The 21,481-nt window shown below is 40.2% G+C and overlaps 1 protein-coding gene across 2 annotated transcripts in view; it reads left to right on the top strand.

Moving 5' to 3' along the window:
- PIGN (phosphatidylinositol glycan anchor biosynthesis class N) overlaps nucleotides 1-21,481 on the top strand; it is a 111,315-nt gene that overhangs the window by 13,763 nt on the left and 76,071 nt on the right. For both annotated transcript variants that reach the window (XM_080579277.1, XM_080579276.1), the window contains exons 2-7: nucleotides 1,730-1,989; nucleotides 5,724-5,845; nucleotides 6,935-7,033; nucleotides 11,233-11,339; nucleotides 17,370-17,494; nucleotides 19,009-19,139. In XM_080579277.1, the coding sequence (XP_080435403.1) occupies nucleotides 1,763-1,989; nucleotides 5,724-5,845; nucleotides 6,935-7,033; nucleotides 11,233-11,339; nucleotides 17,370-17,494; nucleotides 19,009-19,139 (811 nt within the window). In that variant the 5' untranslated portion in view covers nucleotides 1,730-1,762. The remainder of the gene's footprint in view (nucleotides 1-1,729; nucleotides 1,990-5,723; nucleotides 5,846-6,934; nucleotides 7,034-11,232; nucleotides 11,340-17,369; nucleotides 17,495-19,008; nucleotides 19,140-21,481) is intronic.

The raw sequence follows: 21,481 nt of genomic DNA, 5'->3' as shown, positions 1-21,481 counted from the left end.
AGTATTGGGAGCACCCAGCAGCAAGTATCTGATTAAAATAATGTGCTCTCATTAAGAGGGTATTTAGTTGCATCGGCTTCTAGGCATGAATAGTTCAGATTCTCTTATCAAACAGCACGACTACATCAGAAGAGAAAGCCCTTTGGAAAACAAGACTGAGTAAAATGAGGTAACGAGGTAAAGACAGAACTGTGCGAGTTCCTGCTTCAGTGATAAAACCTAACTCTGCATTGAGTAGGGCTACTAGATGGTGTCTCTTTGAAATGCCGTAATCTCGATCTTGTTACTTTTTTCTCTGTCTCTGAAGTTGGAAATCATTACTATATTAATTATTTTGATTAGGAAGAAGGCTGTTGCAGCTGTATTTCAGTAGGGAAAATTAGTGGAAATGTAACTTATAGTTAAGCTGCGCATAGGCCTGAATTTTACTTTGACGAGTATTATGACATAGATATAAAAAAAATTTTCAAATCTTGAAATCAAAACTTTCAAAACTTCAAATCTTTTTTCCCTCCCCGTGGTTTTCCTGACCCTTTAAAACTTTTATTTTAAGAAAATCTTTCAGGGTTTTTGTCAGAGTCAATTATGCTGTAGTGAAGCCTTTCTTTCCTTCCTTGATAAAAATAATCGTCTTACCATGTGGTGGCTGTCTGTGCCTGTCCGTGTTCCTGTTTCAAACTATTGGAGTTCTGTAAGTAGCAAGATAAGAAATGTGTGCTTTCTCATTCGGGAGCACTAACTAGATCCGGAATGAAGAGCTGCTTTTGGAGAGAGGTGTGTATTGATACAGACAATTGAATGTCGGCACCTTCCAGGCTATTAGGAAGATCTGTTTCTAAATTAGTGAATGGAGGTGTGGAGGTGCTGTTTGGGTAAAGTTGATAATTAGCTTATGTAAATAATGAAGTTAGTGGTTTGGACAGTGCTAATAGACTCATTCAGGCTAAGTTTCCCATTTTACCTAACTCTGTATGTGTTTGCGTTGCCTTCAGTAGGCATCGTATGAAACCCTCAGTGCATGTGGTGGATGCATGCATTTCCAGTGTATCTATTTTTAAGCATCTTTGTATCCCTAACCTGACTTCAAAGAATGAAGGCAGAAAAAACACGCTGAAAGCAGAGATTATCGTCCAGATGAACCATAATTCTTCACCTGTTGCTATTTTGTCACCTTTCTTAGAAGAGTAATAGCGATCTGCACTCACACAGAGCATCTTTGTTCGTTTAAAACAAGTTTCTAAATGGAGTATAATGAGCCCGGAATTGATGGTAAATTTACAGAAAGCACCTTTGGGTGGATGCGCGCTGTAGGATGGCTTTCCCTAGCTGACTTTGCTCCCTGTCTGCCTCAAAGCTGTCGTGCAGTCGGCCAGTAGAGGGTAGTATGTTCACGGAGACGTCGTGTTGTCCCGTCACTGCTGCAGGTAACAGAAACCGGCTGACTGTCAGAGATGCTGGCTTGATTTAATGGTCTTCTGAAGCCAGCCCGTATCCCAGTAAACGCCAGAGTGGAGGTGGTGTGACATAGCTATCTGACAGGCTGAATCAGCAATGCGATGACTTCTGACCAAAAGCAGTGCATCTGGGAAAAAGCTTCTTGTAAATAAAGTTTGCTTTTGGATCTGGGTAACCGCTCTAGTTACGGTACTCCCATTCTGTAACAAATGAAATAAATACTAATCCTAATAAGTCTCATATGACTAACTATGTTTTTCTTACTCCCTCTCAGTGTTGGACTTTGCCTTGGCAGCCCCCTGTTACCATGGGTATACCAGTCTTCATACTTGCTGGTCTCCTTGTCCATTTTGTGTTCTTGGTCTCCATTTTTGACATCTACTTCAGCTCTCCTCTGGTTCATGGTATGACCCCTCAGCAGACTCCACTGCCACCTCCAGCAAAACGTCTCGTACTCTTTGTTGCCGATGGTCTGCGGGCAGATTCGCTGTATGAATTGGATAGCAACAACACTTCCCATGCACCTTACCTACGGTAAGTCCATCCAAAAACGCTTCTGATCCAGAAGGTTTAGCTTCTGGAGACAGTTCTATGTAATGATGAAAAGTGTTCTCATAGGAACAAGAGAAACAAAGGCAACTGTGGTGGCTTGGTACTGCCTTCCCTCTGCCTTTGAAGTGACAAATTTTTGCAGTTACGCTCTGCATGGCATCAATTTTGAAACCTAAGTCATTTATTTAAGCTGCTTCCTGGATGTTCAGTTTAGCAGGAGTAGTTCATTAACGCACCTGTCTTCCAATTCTAAGCTGCTGATGAGGCTTCTTAAGGAGTGATTAAAAAAGATGGGCTGAACGGATCTAACAGCAAGCTGCCTCTTCCTGTTTGTTCCACCTTTCCTGCGTGCGTGACCCCGCTGTCTCTCTTGTGCTATCTCTAGCATCTCTCATTGCATAATGGCATGATTTGGTTTAAGATCGTGGAAAAATAATGCTGCCAGAAAGGAATGCTAAAAGTCTTGTCTTAGAGTGATTAAAGTTAACGTTCTCCAGCCTTCCTTGTTTCCTTATGTCAAGATAGTTACTTGATCATAAGACAAATAATTGCCTAAACTTGAAAAAAAGGAGACAGTGCTAAATAAGACTGCTTTTGTGTAATAGCTGAGGTCTGGCTGGCATATCAGAGCAAATCCACGTAATCAATCATCTGAAGCTGCTATGGCATTTCCAGTCTGCTATAGAAATCCAGGAAGCCTGTGCTTTAGTGCTTGCCATCCTGTGTGGGAGTACTTGTAACCGTTTCTCTGGCTGAGTTAGGGTTCTTGTAAGGTGTGCTTTATGCTACACCAGTGTGTTTTCCATACCTTCTTTTAGTGGTGGACTTCATGCCTCTTCCAGAGCAGATTCTTCTTCTTAGGACTAGAATTGTTGGTCTTTTGTAGCATCATAAGGTTGTGAATGCCATAGTGCCCCATCTCTAGGAGCAGTGGTGTGTTGGGGCCAAAATAACCTCTTTTCCAGCCATTAAGTGTCTTAAGTTCTTCAGTTTCAGAAATTCAGCAGTATTACACCTTTCTAGTAATAAGGCAAACCATATATTAGCTTGTCCAGTATTGGGAAATTTGTACTTTTCTGTCTTTGCTTTACTTTGTCCTATTCCAAAATTTGTGTAAGTAAAACCTTGTCACCTATGCTGAGAGGACCTGGGTAAGTGGAGGAAAGAGCTGCCTTAGAAGAAAAGATACTGGTAGGTCACCGGAGTAAAATGCCAGTGAGATTTGAGGTGCCATCTGTCTATCTCTAGTTCTTTCATTCTGCCTATAAATAATAAATGCATGTGTGAGCACGTATATGTGAGATGAAAGCATGCAGCGTGCTGTGCCTTCTGAAAGGTGGAAGGCAAGGCAGACCAGGGCATATCAAGTCCACTGTTCTGCACGTTCGTTCTTAAGTGTCAAGTGTGCAGTCCCTTACCTGCTTTAGTGTGCAGCATAATAGGCAGATTACTTGTCTCGTGCAGGTGGAGCACTTTGGGAGCTACTGTTTCGTTAAGGAGGAAAGATTATCTTTAAATGAGCAAGAGTTATTCATGTAGCAATGTGCCATAAATGAAAGCAAGGTGTTTTAGTAGGCATGTAAAGTTAATAAATATCCATTATGGTTGGAACAGATTGCTGGCTGATGTATACCGAGTACTCAGGCTTTTATTCTACAAATATTCTTGAAAAATCTGTTGTGTTCCAACCAAACCAGCAGTGTTCTGGTAGCTACAAGGGACGGCAGGTGGTGTGGTCTGAACTGCTGTGGTGTAGTGCTGATGAGGACTGCGAGGAGGATGTTTTATTCCTTGTCAGTCACGTTTTGTATGTATTACTATATCATATTGATCACTGTTATGGGTAGCTAATGTTTGTCCTGTCAGGGAAATGAATTTTTAAAACAGTTATTCTGAGTAAAAGGCTTTGAAATAATTCAAAATGGCTAAGTGAATTTTGAAAAGGTAAATGATATTCTGACTATATTCCTTATGTTATTGTTCACTTCAGACATATTAATGCAACCCATCAGAAACAAATGTAAAGGATTACTTTCTAACTTTGGCAAAATGGAGTTGGGAAGTAATCCAAGGGGTACAAATCAAAGTCTAATTAAAACAATTTCCTACCTGTTGTTACAGTGAAGTGAGAGGAGAGCCAAAATTGTTTTATCTGTCTTAAGTCTTCCACTAATGCTAGTGCAATATATCTTGATCAGTCTCCGGTAAGAATAAATTAGAAACCTCTTTCGCTGATACTTAAATCCTTTTTTTTCAGAATAGTACTTGTTTTCAATATGAGTTGTCTTAAAAGTTGGCTGAGGTGATAGCTAGAAATAATGTCAGAAAATTGTATTGCCTTTTTCATTTTTCTCTGTAATATTTGGGCTATTCAAAGTAGTCCCGTGAACTTTCAAGTAGGCCTGAGAATGTGAGATCCAAGATGAATATAAGCTATGAATTCCATGAGCACAGTCAAGCCTTAAATATTCTATGTTCTGGCTTGATTCTTATGTCATTCATGAGAGAAATGTGTTTAGTGTACAGAACTTGTAATTAACAACTGTATAAAACCAGATTGGTCTATCTGTTAAAAACCAAGTTACAAAACATGAACTTGGGATCTACATTCGATCACATTCAAACTCAGAGAGTTTTGTAACTTACACCTTGAACAACAAAAGTAACTTCTGGTAGATTTGATTCTTAAAATTGATTTGGATTTGTTGTTCAAAAGAATCTGCTCCTTTTTTCCTGAGCAATAGTATAAGGTACGTCATGTTGTGTTTTAATCTCTTCTCCTTCCACCCACCACCCTGACAGTGGGCAGTGAATGTTTCTCTGCTTCCAGAAGATGGAGACAAGAAAACACTCGATGATAATGCTCGCTTGCTTGCTCTCTGACAGGTTCCAGCTGTTCATATCTTTAGCAGACAAGAACAGTTTGAGCCTGTTTCTTATGCTTGAGCTTTGTCCTCTATTTTCTTTGCTTTTAATCTTACAGCTATTGTATGTGTATAATCCCTAGACAATTTCTTTATTTCTTTATATTTGGTGAGAACCTACTCTCCTTCACTTCAGCGTAACTGCAAAAGATATGAGGTTTGCCTGGATTTTCTCCGTGTTGTTCGAATGATTTGCACATTACGTTCACATTTGGTTTATATCCTCTCGTTGCTGGCTTCCAAGATTAAGCGTAGATAAAGAAGACAGACATGGTCCCAAGAACTAATTATACTTGAGCATATTTAATGAGCAAAGGAAGATTGAACTTTCAAGCTAAATGGAAAGAACAAAGAAAAGCAATGCCAGACAGCAACAATTTGTTGGGCAGGGATGGGGGAGTTAAGCCATATTAGAAAGCAGCAGGAAAAAAAACTCTACGTTACATGTAAGTGCTGTAAAACATCAGCTAAACTAGTCTCTTTGAAGTGTTGGTGGTCAACAATAGCAATGTTATCTATATATTATAATTATATATTATAATATATTGTAATATATATAATAATATATATTATAATTTAATATTATAATATTATGTAATATTATAATACAGAACTACTTTCAGTTAATGTTTGGTTTGAGTTGCTGCACAGCAGGCTAAAGCAAAAAATCTTATTTTTACTCTGGGCTTTCTGTATTCCCTGTGTAGCATCCTACCTGTCACTCTTTTTATCTGCAAAACATTTTACTTGCAAGAAGTCACAAGCATTAACAGCCTTGTATCCTGTTTCCAGGGGCATTCTGGAGAACAGTGGCAGCTGGGGCATCTCTCATACCCGGGTCCCAACAGAATCTAGACCAGGGCATGTTGCACTAATAGCTGGGTTTTATGAAGACGTCAGTGCAGTTGCTAAAGGTATGCCAGTCTTTTTAAAGTTTTAAACACTGTCCTCCAGAATAAGGAATTTTAGTGATTGATATATACTTGCATAGTGGTTTGTATAACAAGATTATATGGAAAAATCTCATTTTGGATAGTTTTCCCAGTGTTAATATTGATAGCTATGAAAATGCGTTACACAAGTTAATATTTTATAACATAGTAAAATTTAGCACCCTAAGTCTAAAAGCAGAAAAGCTTTCTGGATTTACCTTTTCATGTAACATATTTTTTTTAATTATAATTTGGGATATAATGGAAGGTGGTTAAATGTTGCAAACAAAAGTAAACTGCAGTGTTTTAGCTGAACCGTTGTCAGGTGGAGTTGAAGGATCAGTAGCAAAATGGAGTGGAAACTTCAGCTATGGTTTAGCTGGAGATAGCTGCTGTCGGTGAATGCTTGGTGGTTAATAATATGGAACAAACCTTCACATTTCTAACTTGCTGTCTTGTATGCTTCTATGCCTTCCCCCAGGAACACTTGCAATGTTGTATGTTGTTTTTGGAAAGGGGAGGGTAAGAGGAATTACCTGATCTTGTCCAGGCTTCTAGTCAGAAGGTTCTTCCTTCTGACATCTGTTATGAATGCAGGATTGGCTTGAATTGCTGTTAAGAGCATCTCTTTATATTTGTCAGCTGCCTTGTCACAGAAAGTCTTTAAGGTTTTCTTGTGAAAGGGTGGAACATGATTACTGGTAATATAATACGTGTGTGTAACTTAATGCACAATATGTTGAAAGCTGCAATCAGATAACAGGGCATTTAGAATTCAGGAAAATTTTAGCTTTGTAGAAGGTAAACCAGCTGTGTGTTGTTTGTCTGAATCCTTGCATAATGAGATTTGCTTAGGTTTTCAGCTCATTTCTTGATGAATGGGGGACTAATTGCAAATAGAGGTAAAAAGAAGTAAAACTGAGACCTACAGAGTGTGGTTCATTATGAAATAGTAGAAGGGACCTCCCCCATCCCCCACCCCCCAAAAAAAGAAATTTTGCATGGACTATTAGTCTTATAAGTCAAAGAAATCTTTTAGCAATCCAATTGAAATCTATGTATGTTTAATAGGATGGAAGGAGAATCCAGTGGAATTTGACTCTGTTTTCAATGAAAGTAAATATACCTGGAGCTGGGGAAGCCCAGATATTTTGCCAATGTTTGCAAAAGGTAAGGTTTAAATTTTGTGAATCTTTAACACATAGTTATCTGGTAATAAAATAGAAAGACTTGCAATTTTCAAGTTAGAGAAGAAGGTGAATGACATGTTTCCAGTTTATTTTTTGTACATGTGATTTCTAGTTCGTGAATTCAAGACTGGGTGGAGAAACGGTAAGCTTTAAGAAGATATCCCTATTTTATTATCCCTATTTATCATCCATTTAAATTGGCTTTACTTAATTCTGTCACCATCGTAAAGGAGAAACACCCATAACTAAAAGGACTTCATGCTTTTAATTTGGTTTAAAGTTCTTACTTCTTTTTCTGAACTCCAGTCTCTCCTCATTCCCCCCAGTATCTCCTCTGTCACACACACCTCTTTTTTTTTTCCTGTTCCTAGGTTGGTCCATATAAATTTAAGTTTATGAAAAGCTGTAAAAATATATTCTAGTAGTTTACACTTTCCCATGACCTCAGATAACAGCTTGTATTTAGAAATATTTTGATGGTGGCTGGGGAGAGAGGAAAGGTAGTATACTGCCCTTGCACAGATTATTTACATTTCTAGGGATGTATCCTTGGGAAAATATTTGGGGAATTCAAGAATTTTACAAAGCCCTGTCCTTTTGTTAGTTTTCTTTGAGTAAGAAGATAAGCAGGGGACTGGAAGCAGCTTTGATGTTTTCTGCAGGGGTGTGCAAGGGTAATTCCATACAGTTGTCTCGTGTCTCAATATGGCTTCTTCTGAGTGACACCAATGTAGCTGTATAGTTTTTGTTTTGTTTTGTTTTTAGAATCCTCCAGAAATGAACTGTCCTTGAAGGCATGTGGCTGCACTGCTTGAGAAAGGTTTAGTGAAGCACTGTTTGAGAAGTAGATGTTATCTGGGAAGCAGTTTCTTGTGATATAAAGCTGATTTAACTTTTTATTGGAAAAAGTGTTTTTTCCCTTCTTCCTTCTCTCCAATATAAGCTTTATCTATAAACAATCTATTTTTGATCATGTATAGAATAAAGACATTGACCATTTCTTTGTTACGAGTTTCCAAAGAAGAGGTGAAGTGGGAAAGTTTGGCTTCTATAACAAAGAAAGGAATGGAGTCAAGTAGCTGTTAACTTTAGCTTCGCTTTCACATAAAGCTGAAAAGAAGATGAGTGGAGCATAGCTTAAACTCTCTCCTCCTTTCCATATTGAAAATTAGTAAGGTCACATGAGTATTGTATTTTTTTTATCATGCCAAAATATTCAGAATTCTTTTAACTGTTTCACCACTCTCGTTGGATGACAAATGAAGAATATATAGTACCCGCTGGGTTTTGTCAAGGAGTGAAAAATCCTGTTTGCTGGCATTATTTATCTTCAGGTCTTTTTTCTGTCATAAAATAAATATTTCAGTCAGATCAGTGTGGATTCTATAGAGAAGGTAAATAAAATGCTGTTGGATGTCGATATCAAAATACTTCATATGCATGATGTCTGAAGGAGGGAAGTGGTTGGTCCACTTTGTGCTGGTGAGGCCTCACCTCAAGTTCTGTGTACGTTTTTGAGCACCACAATATATCAGGACATAAAACTATTAGAGTGTGAAGGAGGTCTGTGAAGATGGTGAAGGGTCTAGAGAGCAAGACGTGTGAGGAACGGCAGAGGTCCCTTGGTTTGTTCAGCCCCGAGCAGAGCAGGCTGAGGGGAGGCCTCATGGCGGCCTGCAGCTCCCTCACGAGGGGAGCGGAGGGGCAGGCGCTGAGCTCTGCTCTCTGGGGACAGCGACAGGACCCGAGGGAACGGCATGGGGCTGGGACAGGGGAGGGTCAGGCTGGGTGGTAGGGAAAGGCTCTTCACTGAGAAGGTGGTCAGGCACTGGGACAGGCTCCCCAGGGCAGTGGTCACAGCACCCAGCCTGCTGGTGTTCAAGGAGCATTTTTGGACAAGGCTCTCAGGCATATTATTTGGTTTTTGGGTGGTCTTGTGTGGAGCCAAGAGTTGGACTTGATGTTCCTTGTGGATCCCTTCCAATTTGGGGTATGCTATGATTTTAAGAGTACCCTTTCTTGGAAACCAGCTGCAATGCTAGGGTCATTGTTTCTTGGGCCCTGAGAAGGATATCCTCAAGACCATGAGGACAACCCTGTGCCAGGGTTATTGTGAAGAGTTTGTGCCTCCTCAGTATTTACATTCAGATTGAAACAGACCTTTCCATCACCTCCTCTTGTTCCTACAGCACACCAAGGAACTGGAAAAAAGCAGAATTTTTCACATTCCTCACCTGGCTCTGTTTGGTGCCAGTTGTCTGTTGCCTGTGTACTCTATTGGCTCCATATCTGACTGTCCTTGTGCCTTCATTAGCTCTTTGCCTCCTTTGTACATGTAAAATTTGCCAGCCAAAGTCTCCTGCTAGTGTAGGCTCTGGTGTCCCGTGACAGACTTGTCAGACACAGAACTGTCTCGCTAACAGAATGAGAAGTTTGATTTCCAAAGGATGTAATCTTACTGTAGGAGGATAACTCTATTCCTAACCCTACTATTTGAATCTTGATATTAAGGGCTGAGACAACGTGCCAGGCAGAAGTCTGCAGTAAGAACAGCTGGTATCTGGTGTGGGGGTTTCTGGCATCTCCGTGTTATTTCCATTAGTGTAATGGCACCACTAAACACAGTAGAGCTCTGTGCTTCTTAAGGATGTTTTCATCCTTGGCTGTCATCTATTTCTCTGTCACATCTTTGCTTCCTCCTTGCCTTGTCCCCACATTTAAAAGAAGTATCAGGCATACTGTTGCCTATCACCTCTCAAAATACAGAAATATAAAATATTATTAAATAATATTGTATAGCTGGTTGTTTCCTTGTTTCTTAAATCATTTTATATCTTCCCAGCACTCCAAAGCTTTCCTTATGTGGCCTCATTTAGCCACTGTGTTTCTCTTTAACAATGCAGGGTTAGTGTTTTTTTTGCTCTGGTGGAAATTAGAATAGGTAACTAGTAGCATTCCCTTACTCAGTCTGCAAGCTACATGCTTTTTGTGTAGCTTTTTTGGTATTGTACCTCACAAAAACAGGTCTTGTCCGATGTTCTGTAATGCTACAGAAAAAACAGTACAGCACTCTAACCTCTTTGAACATCAGTCGTTCTTACAGTGATCACCAGGGCTTATTTCTTCTTTTGAGCTCCTTTATCCACCAATTTGAACTCCTTAATTCACTTTTAAGTGCCCTGGAGTATTTTGTTCTTTTCTTTCAGACTGAGAAGTGCAGCGTGTGTTCTGGGTTATAAGTAGTAGTAACATCTCCTGAGGGACAGCAGGGGGAACTGCACCAGATCTGTGCCAGCTTTCATCTTTCTGGCCTGAAATACCTGCATCACTTGCGTAGGTTTGGATGTAATCTTGGTTAAACAGCTCCCTTATACTGGGATGTTAGTCCATTCACAAGCCTGGAAGCTTACGAAATGGCGTTATACAATTGACATCCAGAAAATCAGCTACATGCTGACTGGCAATCAACTGATAGAAGAATGTCTCCCCTTTGGGATTTTATGTAGTCAAAGTAGAAATAGCATTCCCAAGCTGTTAACAGCTCAGCCACTGACTGAATAGTTCATTAAACTGCACCTAATTTCAGATCTTTCCAGGACTTCAGAAGTTTACTTTCTTCTAGGTCTTCATTATCTTTCCCCCCCTCTTTTTCTGCTTTGCTTTGTGGACAGTGAATGCAGAATGAAATCATCTTGTTCAGATGCTGTGTGTTTGCATCAGTGGACCTCATGTTTTACCCCATGCTGTTGCCTGCCTTGTATGTAATATATGATGGTTTCCTGTATAAAAGGCCTACATGATATCCTGTTGTCTTGTATGATTCACTTTAACAACCGAAAGCTAAGTACAATTTACTAAACAAATAACAAAAGAAAAAAAACAACTTGTGTGCTAAAATAAGGCTCTAGGTGTCTAGTTTTCTGTTAGAAGTTTTAGTGAAGTTGTTGCTCAACCTCCTCAAAGATGCTGATAAGCTAATGAGATAAAAATGGTATCCAGACTTAAAAACATAAATGGTGGAATAATTTAAGGAGAGATCCTTCTTTGAATTCTCTCAGGATTGTCATTCTTGATGGATTTGTGTTCCTATGCATTAATATTCATGTATTTTTTACTAAGGGAAAAGGATGAAAACTTTTCTTTCTGTTGTCTCTTATTCCATCTATATTGTTTTTGCAGGTGCTTCTGGAGATCATGTCTATACGTTTTGTTACACAGCAGAAAGTGAAGACTTTGGAGCACAAGATGCATCCAAGCTTGATACTTGGGTTTTTGACCATGTTAAGGTGAGCAAAGAATCTTCTTATGCTACCTGTGTATAAAACATAGGTAACGTTTATTTTACTATAGATCTGGAAAATAAGAAATTTTTGAAAGAGATATCAGAGATATCATTTGAGGCAGTAAGTATTAAAAAAAAAAGGCTTGAATTGATTATCATGAGTCATGTAATAGAATAGAGGAAGTGTGTCATTCAATACTAATTAAAATGCTGATAAACGTACCCTTTTAACAAATACTCTTGGCTTTCCTTAGACTTAAATTTGCATTTTATCTGAAACCTATCTTTTTAGAGTACTACAGACTGTTTAAAATTTTGTGTGATTAGTTAAGAATTTCCTAACAAGTATCTGGATATTAGGAAAAATTTCTTTACTGAAAGGGTCTTGCAGCATTGGAACAGGCTGCCCAGGGAAATGGTTGAGTCACCATCCCTGAAGGTCTTCAGGAAACATTTAGAGGTAGAACTTAGTAGGATGGTTTCGTGGTGGACTTGTCAATACTACATTAAAGGCTGGACTTAGATGATATCTTAGAGGTGTTTTCCTACCTGAATGAGGTAGGGAGAAACAGGACTTCGTTATGGAAAAAAAAATGGGCAGTATTATTCGCTTAATTTCTGTCAGGACTCGACCTACACCAAGTATAGTGTTGCTTGTTCTGATGCGTGTAGATGACTCCTGATTATCTGCTGAGGCTGATGCTATGCTGTGACTGCCAGAGGAGCCATGGTTAGTTTTGTTAAAAAGGCAATTTAGGCCCTGAAGCAGGATTACTCATTCACATGATGCTCAGCTCAGCTAGACAGTCTTCTGTGATATTACCATTGTTTGTATTAATATCCAATGCACATAGTACTTAATTTGTGAATTCCTGTGTTCATGTTATGCTGTGCTGCTTCAGTTGTCCTGAATTAAGAAATGCTGTTAGTGGGTGTTGGTGCATAAGTCTGTACGTCAATGGAGTGATTAGGTGGGGTTTGACTTTCTGTGTCTCATAACAATGTTAAATGCAGTTCAAGTCTTAATAAACTTCTTCCACATGATCTTTGGGCTGGATACATTAACATTAGCTGCAGTGTAAATCAAATCAAACCTAAATAAAAAGAAATAAACCGATATATAAACCAAATCAGCATCAGTGGTAGGAAGCCAAGGGTGGGCCTGCTTAAAACGATGATGTAGGGTTGAAAAGTTTATTACAAGTCACCAGTGTTCAAAGGAAGTGATTTTCTGAGTTTGCAAGCAGAAAGATGATTTTTGTTTTGTTTTTTAACCATCGCCCTCTCTGAACTTGCACCTGTGCCAGGTTGTTTGTTGTAATATGTATGAATAATACAAATCAAATTAGGCTGTCAGTTACCCTTGAACAGTTGCCTTAAAGTTACACCCTGCTGTCATTTAGAGTTGCACAGGTATGAGGGTGGTGCTACCTTTCTCTTGTTTTAAAACACACAATGACATTTCTTATTTCAAACTATAATGATATGCTTAACATATGTCATTGCTAATGACTTTTTCCTTGGAACCAGCACCCACCGTTATTGTAAAGGCTTATTTTGCCTTCTGAATTTCATGCTGTGAATGGGTAGGACTTGATTGACTAGTGTAAAATACTTATTTCGTTAATCATCTCTTCAGTTACACATCAGCGATTGCTTCAGAAGCATGAAACTTGAGGCTGCCTGAAACAGGTCACTCTTCTACTATAACTCCAGCATCTGTCTCAGCCATGCTGGTGTGAATATATGGGTAACAAAGATAATGTGCTGAAATCTGAAGTCTACTTCTTCTGCAACGTGTGTTTGAGTTAAAATTAAAGGCAGGAAAATGCTTAACAACATATCATTTGACTTTGTCTTGCATTTCTGGTCCCTGAATTTGTGTCTCCTGCTCTAGGAAGTAAAAGACGAAGGGTGTACCCCCTCTTTGCTGTGTAGTTAGCAGGTCCCAAACATCACGAGGCCTTTTGCGGTTTCCTCTGCCTCCCGAAAAGATGGGGATAAAACGGAGAATGGCCGACTAATGTTATAATGTAATGTTAATGGCTGTTAGCTCTGTCTCTGTGGAATTGCTTATTCTCTTCAAAAGCGCTAAGTAGCAGAAACTCAATTAGTCAGGAGGTATGTAAACTCTGACTAGTATTTGTGTATACGTTGGAAGCAGATTTCTTAAGTCATGAGTGGAGGAAAAAACGTAAGATTCTTTATAGTTCCTACAACGTCTATTTATGGTATAAGGACATCCTAGCCCGTTCCGAGAACAGAGGAAGCGAGGTATAGACTAGATGATGTGAGTGGTTATCTGCAGCTCGATTAAAGCTTTGTGGCATGTTAATGTGTGGTAGTAGTTTGTGGGTGCTACTACCACCCACCTAGGCCACTTAGGTATGGGGTTATTGGACTTCTCCAGAAACCTTCAAAAATAACTAGCAGACCAACTGGAATGTGGCAGGATGTGACCCAACAATTTTCAGTTAATGACCTTTACCTGGATCATACTTTGACTTTGCGCTGAAAAAAAAAAAGGGAACAATTGCTATAAGACTAGGTTAACAGTAATAAATAAATATTTCAAAATGCATTTCTGATTTTTTTAAAAAATGTTGGGGAAAAACGCTTTTATAAGATTGAACCTAATCATATTTAGTATAAAATGATTAAAATATTCCAAGTATTCATACAGTCTCTTGAAGATGAGTCTCAGTAGTGGTCTGACCACAATTTATTATGACCACAGGGTCAAAATACTTTTAAAATATTAAGTTGATGTCTTCTGATTTAAATGGACATGTAGATGCAGATAGCAAGCTTCTCTCTCTTTTCATTTTGCCCATAGTATTTCTTCCTTTGGCCCCTTTCTGCCAGAAACAGGCCACCCAAGCCTTCAGACTGTTCCTTGTATGTTTGCTGGAGGTTGGAGTCCAGAACTGGATCATGTTAACCTTTGAAGTTCTGCAAGCCGTGTGCCGTGACCTGATGTGGATTTCAATACAAATAGCTTTGTTTTAATTAGCAGTATGATGGTTGAATGATTTATTTAAATGTATAACGCTGCTGTGCATAAGCATGCTCTATGGATATAAGCCTGACATACATATTTTTATCCTGCCTTTTTAGTTTGCATCTAAAAATTGGCATAACCATTTAAACTCTCGCATGAGCACACATCAGTGTGCACAACTTTAATCAGCCAATTTAATTAAGTTGTCCTGGATTTGTGTGTGAAGAAGCTTTGTGGCAGGAGGAAGTTTGTTTAGTCTCTTTCTTCTTGTGCATCCATGCAGTCAGCAGCAGTTTATGAACTCTACGAAAGGATTGTGCTTCCAAGGAAGGCTCTGTTTTGGGGGGAACAAGGTAGCCTCAACAACTTGGTAGATATCAGTGAAGTCTATATTTTGTTCAGACATCAGTAAAGCAGGTATTTGCTAGACCTTCTAGGTACACTTCTTTGCTTTTTCCAATACAAGGAGGGGTGTGACACTAACATTTCTTATGATACTAAGATTTACAGATGTTAAAACCCAACTTCTCTTTTAAATGTTATGTTTTAAGCATTATAAACAACTTTTCAGTTTATTGTGAAAGTTTTTAGTGGAAAATTTATTATCAATCTTCCTAAACTGTTCAGTTGTAGCCAGCATATTTATTTACCAGAAAAACAGAAAAGTTAGCTGGATTCTGGGAATGGAATTATCTATTCCTTGTAAAGCTTGTCATTAGTATAACTCAGAATCAAAGGAAAATCAAGTTGGAAGAGAGCTCTAGTGGTATGTAGTCTAGCTCCCTGCATGAAGGAATTCCAGTTACAGCAGGTTGCTCAGGCCTTCCCACTCAAGTTTTGAGCATCTTGGAGGGCAGAAATATTCCAGCCTCTTTAGGTACCTGTTCAAAGATCTGGCTGCACTCATGGTTTTGAAAGTAATAAAAACAAGTAGTAAGTCCCTATCTTACTGGCATTTCCTGTGTTTCAATTTGTCCTTTGCCCTATTGTCAAATGTTTCTGAGAAGTCTGGCTCCATATCCTCTTCAGCTTCCTAGTAAAGAGTTGTAGGCCAAGTTTCTCTCAGCCTCATTGTTTATTCCCACCCCAAAACTTCATGGGGACACTTAGCTTAAATATACAAAGGAGATAATATCACTCAACAGAGCAAATAAAAGCTAAATGAAAAAAATAGAGACAAATATGTAGTTAACGTTCAGTGGTGGCTTGGCAACTAGTGGCCACAGGTTTCAAGTTTTGTGAATGGGTACTAAAACCAGGAGGCATTTAGAAGGCTATGAGGATAGTGTTGGGCACACAGTACAGCAACCACTTGAGCAAGGTTATTTGTTTTTTCCCCAAATGTTTAGTCTCCTGTTTATCAGCTCGTCAGGTTTAGCAGCCTAAGATAATTCCTTGCAGTGAATTTTCTATTTGCTTTTCGGAGCATGCGATTTTAAAAATGTTCCATGGGATAAAAGTTTGCATTTGCTCTTTGAAGAGATGCTGTCTCTCAAGTTACACTCTCCTTCCCTTTGCCATATTCTTAATTAGCCTGAGGTTATGCAAGCAGTTCTGGCTGCTGCTGCTTAGGGTTAAGAGGTGGCTGGTGCTGGGGGAGCGGGGCATTTTTGGAGCATCACAGGAACTTCTCTAAAATAAAGCCTTGTTTTCCTCTTAGAGTTTTCTTTTGCTTTGTTAAGCCTTGATGTAAAGTACCTTTCTTCTAATATTCATCTATGTTTTAAGATATAAGTCCAGTAATTTCCTGTTTCTGTACTGATATTTAATTAAAAATAAAACAGAACTATACAGTATCCTGTAAATTATTGGTGTGTTCTGGGAGGCTTCTTCAGTTTGTGGTCAAATATGTGTAGGTGGACAGACACGTGGGAAATGGAAACACCTATAAAAATAATTATACTGCTTTCAAAACAATGCAATCAGATGGCTTTTTTTTTTTCTCATGTACCTTCATTTGAAACATCTCTGGGCTTGGGTAAGACTTTTTTTGTTTGGAGAAGAGATGGAGCATGCAAATATCAGTCTGTGGCTAGGCTATATTCAGGGGGAAAAAGGGTGGAATTGAGTACTACCATGGTATCCTGACACAGCTTACCATGGTGGTCTTGCTGCCGGCTTGGTTTACTTCTTGGTACAATGACTTTAGTTTACCCAAGGTGTGAGCTTTAATTTTTAGCAGCTGCACCGCCATCACAGGTATGTGATAGGTTGCTTTTCCCTTTGGCGACAGAAATGGTTCGTTGTGTCTACCAGCATTTTCCCTAGGCACCTGTGTGAAATTCAAAGACACTTTTCTCTATGTTCCTGTTACTGAAAGGTCCTCTGGATGCTCTTTGAACTGAAATCCTACCCAACCTTGTTTCCTTGGGCAGTTCTGTTTCTAGGGAGATCATGCTGAAATAGCTGTCGGCCTGCATTTTGCATTGCTGTAATATGGCTGGTCTAACTCTGAATAGCCATGTCAAGACTCATACAATCTCAGGGGAAAATCCCCCCCCCCCGGCATCTGCCTCGGGGATGCTTAAGTAGGACATGTGCAAGGCAGATGTATGTTCTGTAGCGCTTGTATTTGCAAAGCGTGTCTTGTTTTGTTCTGTTTTAATATGGTTTCTGCAAATGTGTTGTAGCTTGGTATCTCAGTCCTGCAGAATCTGCTTCCAAAGCAGCAGTATTGAGAACTTCACTCCCAGCTTAAAAATCGATAGAAATATGAAGCTGTAAGTGGAGCTCACGAATGGTGCGTAGTTGTGTACATGTAGGAGGCAAAGAAGGGTTGATACAGTCATCTGGTATGTCTCCCTACTGAAACTAGGAAAAAAAATACTTAAGTGTTGCCTGTCCTAGATAAGCTGAAACCTTGGACTGACTATATTGATGGTAGTAAGTAAAGTAAGTAAATTGGGAAGCAATTTTTCCTTCATAACTACTGGTATTTTGATGCAAAACCAGCTGCATTTTAGTTTTAATAGGCTTCCTGTCATATTTATCCATTCCTCTCAGATTAACATCTTAATGGCTTATTCCATACAGAGCTTCTTTAATTCTTCAAGAAGTAATCAAACATTGTTCTCTGCACTAAATGAAGAAAAAGTGGTTCTGTTCCTGCATTTGCTAGGCATAGACACGAATGGACATGCTCATCGGCCAAACTCAAGGTAATTGGAGAGGTTAAGTATATCTTTCTAGTGTTGAGTGTATACAGTAACTCCTTCTTTTCTTGACCTTGCTCTTTATCAAGCCCCAAACAAGACTTGCAGTCCTGAGGGTTTCTACAATAGGCCATGTATGTCACCATGATTACTTATGCTCTGAATTTTGAGGGGTTTCTTGTTTTAAGGTCTTCTGTATAGAAGTGTTTTGTTGTCTGTTTTTTGTTTGTTTGTTGTTGGTTTTTGCTATATGCCTTATGCTTGGTTCCAGTTCTCTACTCAGATCTGATTTTTTAGCAGGTCCTTTAATTTATACATGATCTAGAGGATGTGTAGGGACTTGCACTTTCGCATGTAAAATGTAAACAGATTTTGGATTCTGCGTGGCTGAAAGTTTGTAAGGCTGGTTCTGTAGAAAAAAGTAAGATCAGAAATAATGATGCTGAAATTTGTCAGCCATCCTTTACCTTTCCTAGGGCACTTGAATGAAGAGTTTAGATTATTAACAGTATTCATCATCAGTTCACCTTGCAGTAGGGTATTTGAGAGATTTACTTTTGTTTAGACAAATGTTTTGTATATAGGATTTTATATTTTTTCTGTTCTCTTGATCCTTGCAGAATCCTTGTTCTGATTTTCTATGTCGTTCCAAAGTTTATATTTGTTGTATGTCTCATGTTCTTTTCTATTTTGGTGTTTTCAACTTGACTTTAGCAACAGCACAAATAGAAAATCGGTTGGCCAATAGTTAATCTTGGTCACTGTCTCTAAAAAATATATGATTTTTTAGGTTTAGACTCTGACTCAAACTCTGGGATCTGTGCTGATCTATGAATAGTCTCAAAACAGTTCTTGCATTGTGAAGTCTTAGTTACTAGCTTTAAATTAGAAGTTTCAGAAGTTATTTTATGTTTGAATTTTCCAGAATTCCTTAATTATGATTCTTAATTGTTAGAATCACAGAATGGTTTGGGTTGGACCCTTAAGGATCACCTGGTTCCAACCCCCTGCCACGGGCAGGGACACCTCCCACCAGACCAGGCTGCCCAAGGCCCCATCCGGCCTGGCCTTGAGCACCTCCAGGGATGGGGCATCCACAGCTTCTCTGGGCAGCCTGTGCCAGGGCCTCACTGCACTCTGAGTGAAGCGTTTCTTCCTTGTATCTAATCTAAGCCTACCCTTTTCTGGTTTAAAACCATTCCCCCTTGTCCTGTCACTACACTCCCTGGTAAATTTGCTTCATTACTGTGGGTAATAAGCTGTCCACAATCAAGGACCGGTTAGATTTGCAATACAAACAGAAAGCCATTGAGACTGTAGTTCAAGGGACTTTCCAACTGCAATGTGACAATTTAGTATCTCACATTAGACTTAGAGGAGAGGGAGTTTTACATCTAGAATGCCTTTTGTTAGCTTGAGGTTCTGTGAGGAGTAAAGTTGGGCATAATTACTGTGGATAACTTGCTTTATACCAAACGCAAAAGCTACCTTGAATCTAATAACTTTTTTTTTCTCTCCAGGGAATACAAGGAGAATATTAGAAAAGTTGATGAGGGTGTAAAAGAAATTGCTTCAATGCTTGAAAGCTTTTATGGAAATGATGGAAAAACTGCATTTATCTTAACTTCTGACCATGGAATGACAGATTGGGGTGAGCATTTTTAAATGTTGACAGTCAGCTGAGTTTATGGGTGGGAGTTGGGTGTGGGATATATATCTGGAGTGGGATTAGAGCTCTGTCCCATTAGAAGCTTTGGAGCTTCTGCTTTGATCTGATAAGTACTGCTTGTGTATGAACCCCATGTGAATTAGGAAATGGTTAATGGGGACTGCAGGGGCCCTCATCAGTCCTGTGACAGCTGAGTTGCATATCTGAACAGAACAGACAAAAAAAAAAAAAAAAAGGTTAAGCTCAACTCCAATTCTCTTAGTGGCTGCTAAGGGGGAGAAAAAGCCCTGAATACCAATTCTGTCAGTACCTCTTTGAGGAAAATGAGTCCAAACAGGAGACTTATTTGGTTGCCAATAGCAAAGGTGGTCATGTTCAAGTCCAGGTGGGACAGAAAGTCATCACTTTGGTCCTGTGAGTACCTGGGAAAGGTGGTGAATCAGACTGGGAGCTGGCGACCAAGTTTTCTGGGGTGGTCTGTCTTCCCACTTGTGCTTTCAGGTACACCAGAAAGGATGGGACTGCTGCGCGATCTTTTTAGAAGAGGCTGGTGCTGGAGAGTAGGAGGAGCAGCGGTGAGGACAGGAGAGCGAGGCAGGTGGCCAGCCAGGCTGGTACTCACAGAGGGCACTTGTGAAGGGCACAACCATAGCTGCTGAAGGACTGGAGGCAATTCTGATATAACAAGATTTAGGGCAGATGAGGAGAGTTTCCTGAGGTCAACTCCTTTAGACAAATCTTTTCCCCTTTCTTTTTTCCTCCAGTAATATTAAGAACATTGCTGTCCTTGCATGCTACCAACTGGAGGGATAAGTCCGTCTTACTATGCTGTGTGTGCTCATAGCTATTAATTGTGACACTTCTGAATCAAGGTGTGGTCATGCCAAAATTCAGCATCTTATACCATGTGAAATCCTGAACTTTTCTAGCGGACGCTATTCAAGCTTTCTGTTATCAGAGATGACAAAAGCATTCATATCTATTCAAAATCAGCCTAATTGCCATCTGCTCATTTGCAAAATGGTCTGCTTTGAGTATTATTTATTGTTGAGCTGGCTGCCACTTAAAATAAAATTGAAATTTGATTTTTTTGTTTAAAGTAATAATTTTTAAATATATGTATATGCAAGTGTCTGTGTGTATATATACATAAAGACAGATATTGTATGATATATATGATCAGAGGGACCTCAGGAGGTCCAACCACCCACTCAAAGCAGGCTCAGCTTTGGGATCAGATGAGGCTGCTTGGGCTTTATCCAGCAGGGCCTTGAAAACCTCAAAGGATGGAGCCTGCTCATCCCCTTTGGGCAGCCTTTTCCATTCCTTGGCTGTCTTTATGGAGGGGGGGAATACACTTCCATTATCTGCAGTCTGAACATCCTCTGTTTCAACTCATGCCTGTTGTCTCTCATCCTTCTGTCGTATAGCACAGCGTAGACCTGGTTCCATCATCTTGCAAACTCACTGGCACTGCGGTACAAGCAGGCTGCTGTTGTGTGTCCCGCTACAAACACACGCCACACACACACACTGTGGTGGTTTTACTCAGGTGGGCGGCTGAGCTCCACCACAACCGCTCTCTCACTCCCCCTCCTCAAAGAGGAACAGGGAGAAAATACGATGAAAAGGGCTCAAGGGTTGAGATAAGGACAGGGAGATCGCACAGTAATTATTGTGACGGGCAAAACAGACTCAGCGTAGGGAGATAGTGAGATTTATTGCTTATTACTAACAAGCTAGAGAAGTGAGAAACAAAGGAAAGAAACCAAAAGCACCTTCGCTCCCATCCACCCTCTTCCACCTCCTCCCCCCGAGCAGCGCAGCGGAATGGGGGAATAGGGGTTATGGTCAGTCTATAGCGCTTCTTTGCCGCCGCTCCTTCTCGGTTGCTCTTGTCCCCTGTGCTGTGGGGTCCCTCCCACGGGATGCAGTCCTTGGTGAACTGATCCGGCGTGGGCTGCCCACAGGCAGCAGCTCTTCAAGAACTGCTCCAGATATGGGTCCGTACCACGGGGTCCATCCCTCAGGAGCAAACTGCTCCAACCTGGATCCCCTATGGGCAGCAGCTCCTGCCAGGTCACCTGCTCCTGCGTGGGCTCCTCTCCATGGGCTACAGGTCCGGCCTGGAATCTGCTCCGGCAGGGGTCTTCCACAGGCCGCAGCCTCCGTCGGTGCAGGTCCACCTGCTCCACCGTGATCTCCTCCATGGGCTGCAGTGTGGAACCCTGCTCCACCGTGGTACTCCATGGGCTGCAGGGGGACAGCCCGCTTCACCGTGGTCCTCACCACAGGCCGCAGGGGACTTCTGCTCCGGCGCCTGG

The sequence above is a fragment of the Anser brachyrhynchus genome, assembly GCF_964034855.1.
Source record: "Anser brachyrhynchus genome assembly, chromosome: 2".
NCBI classification, from domain to species: Eukaryota; Metazoa; Chordata; class Aves; order Anseriformes; family Anatidae; genus Anser; species Anser brachyrhynchus.
The sequence above is the reverse complement of the archived record's forward strand: the minus strand, read 5'-3'. Positions and strand labels throughout refer to the sequence as shown.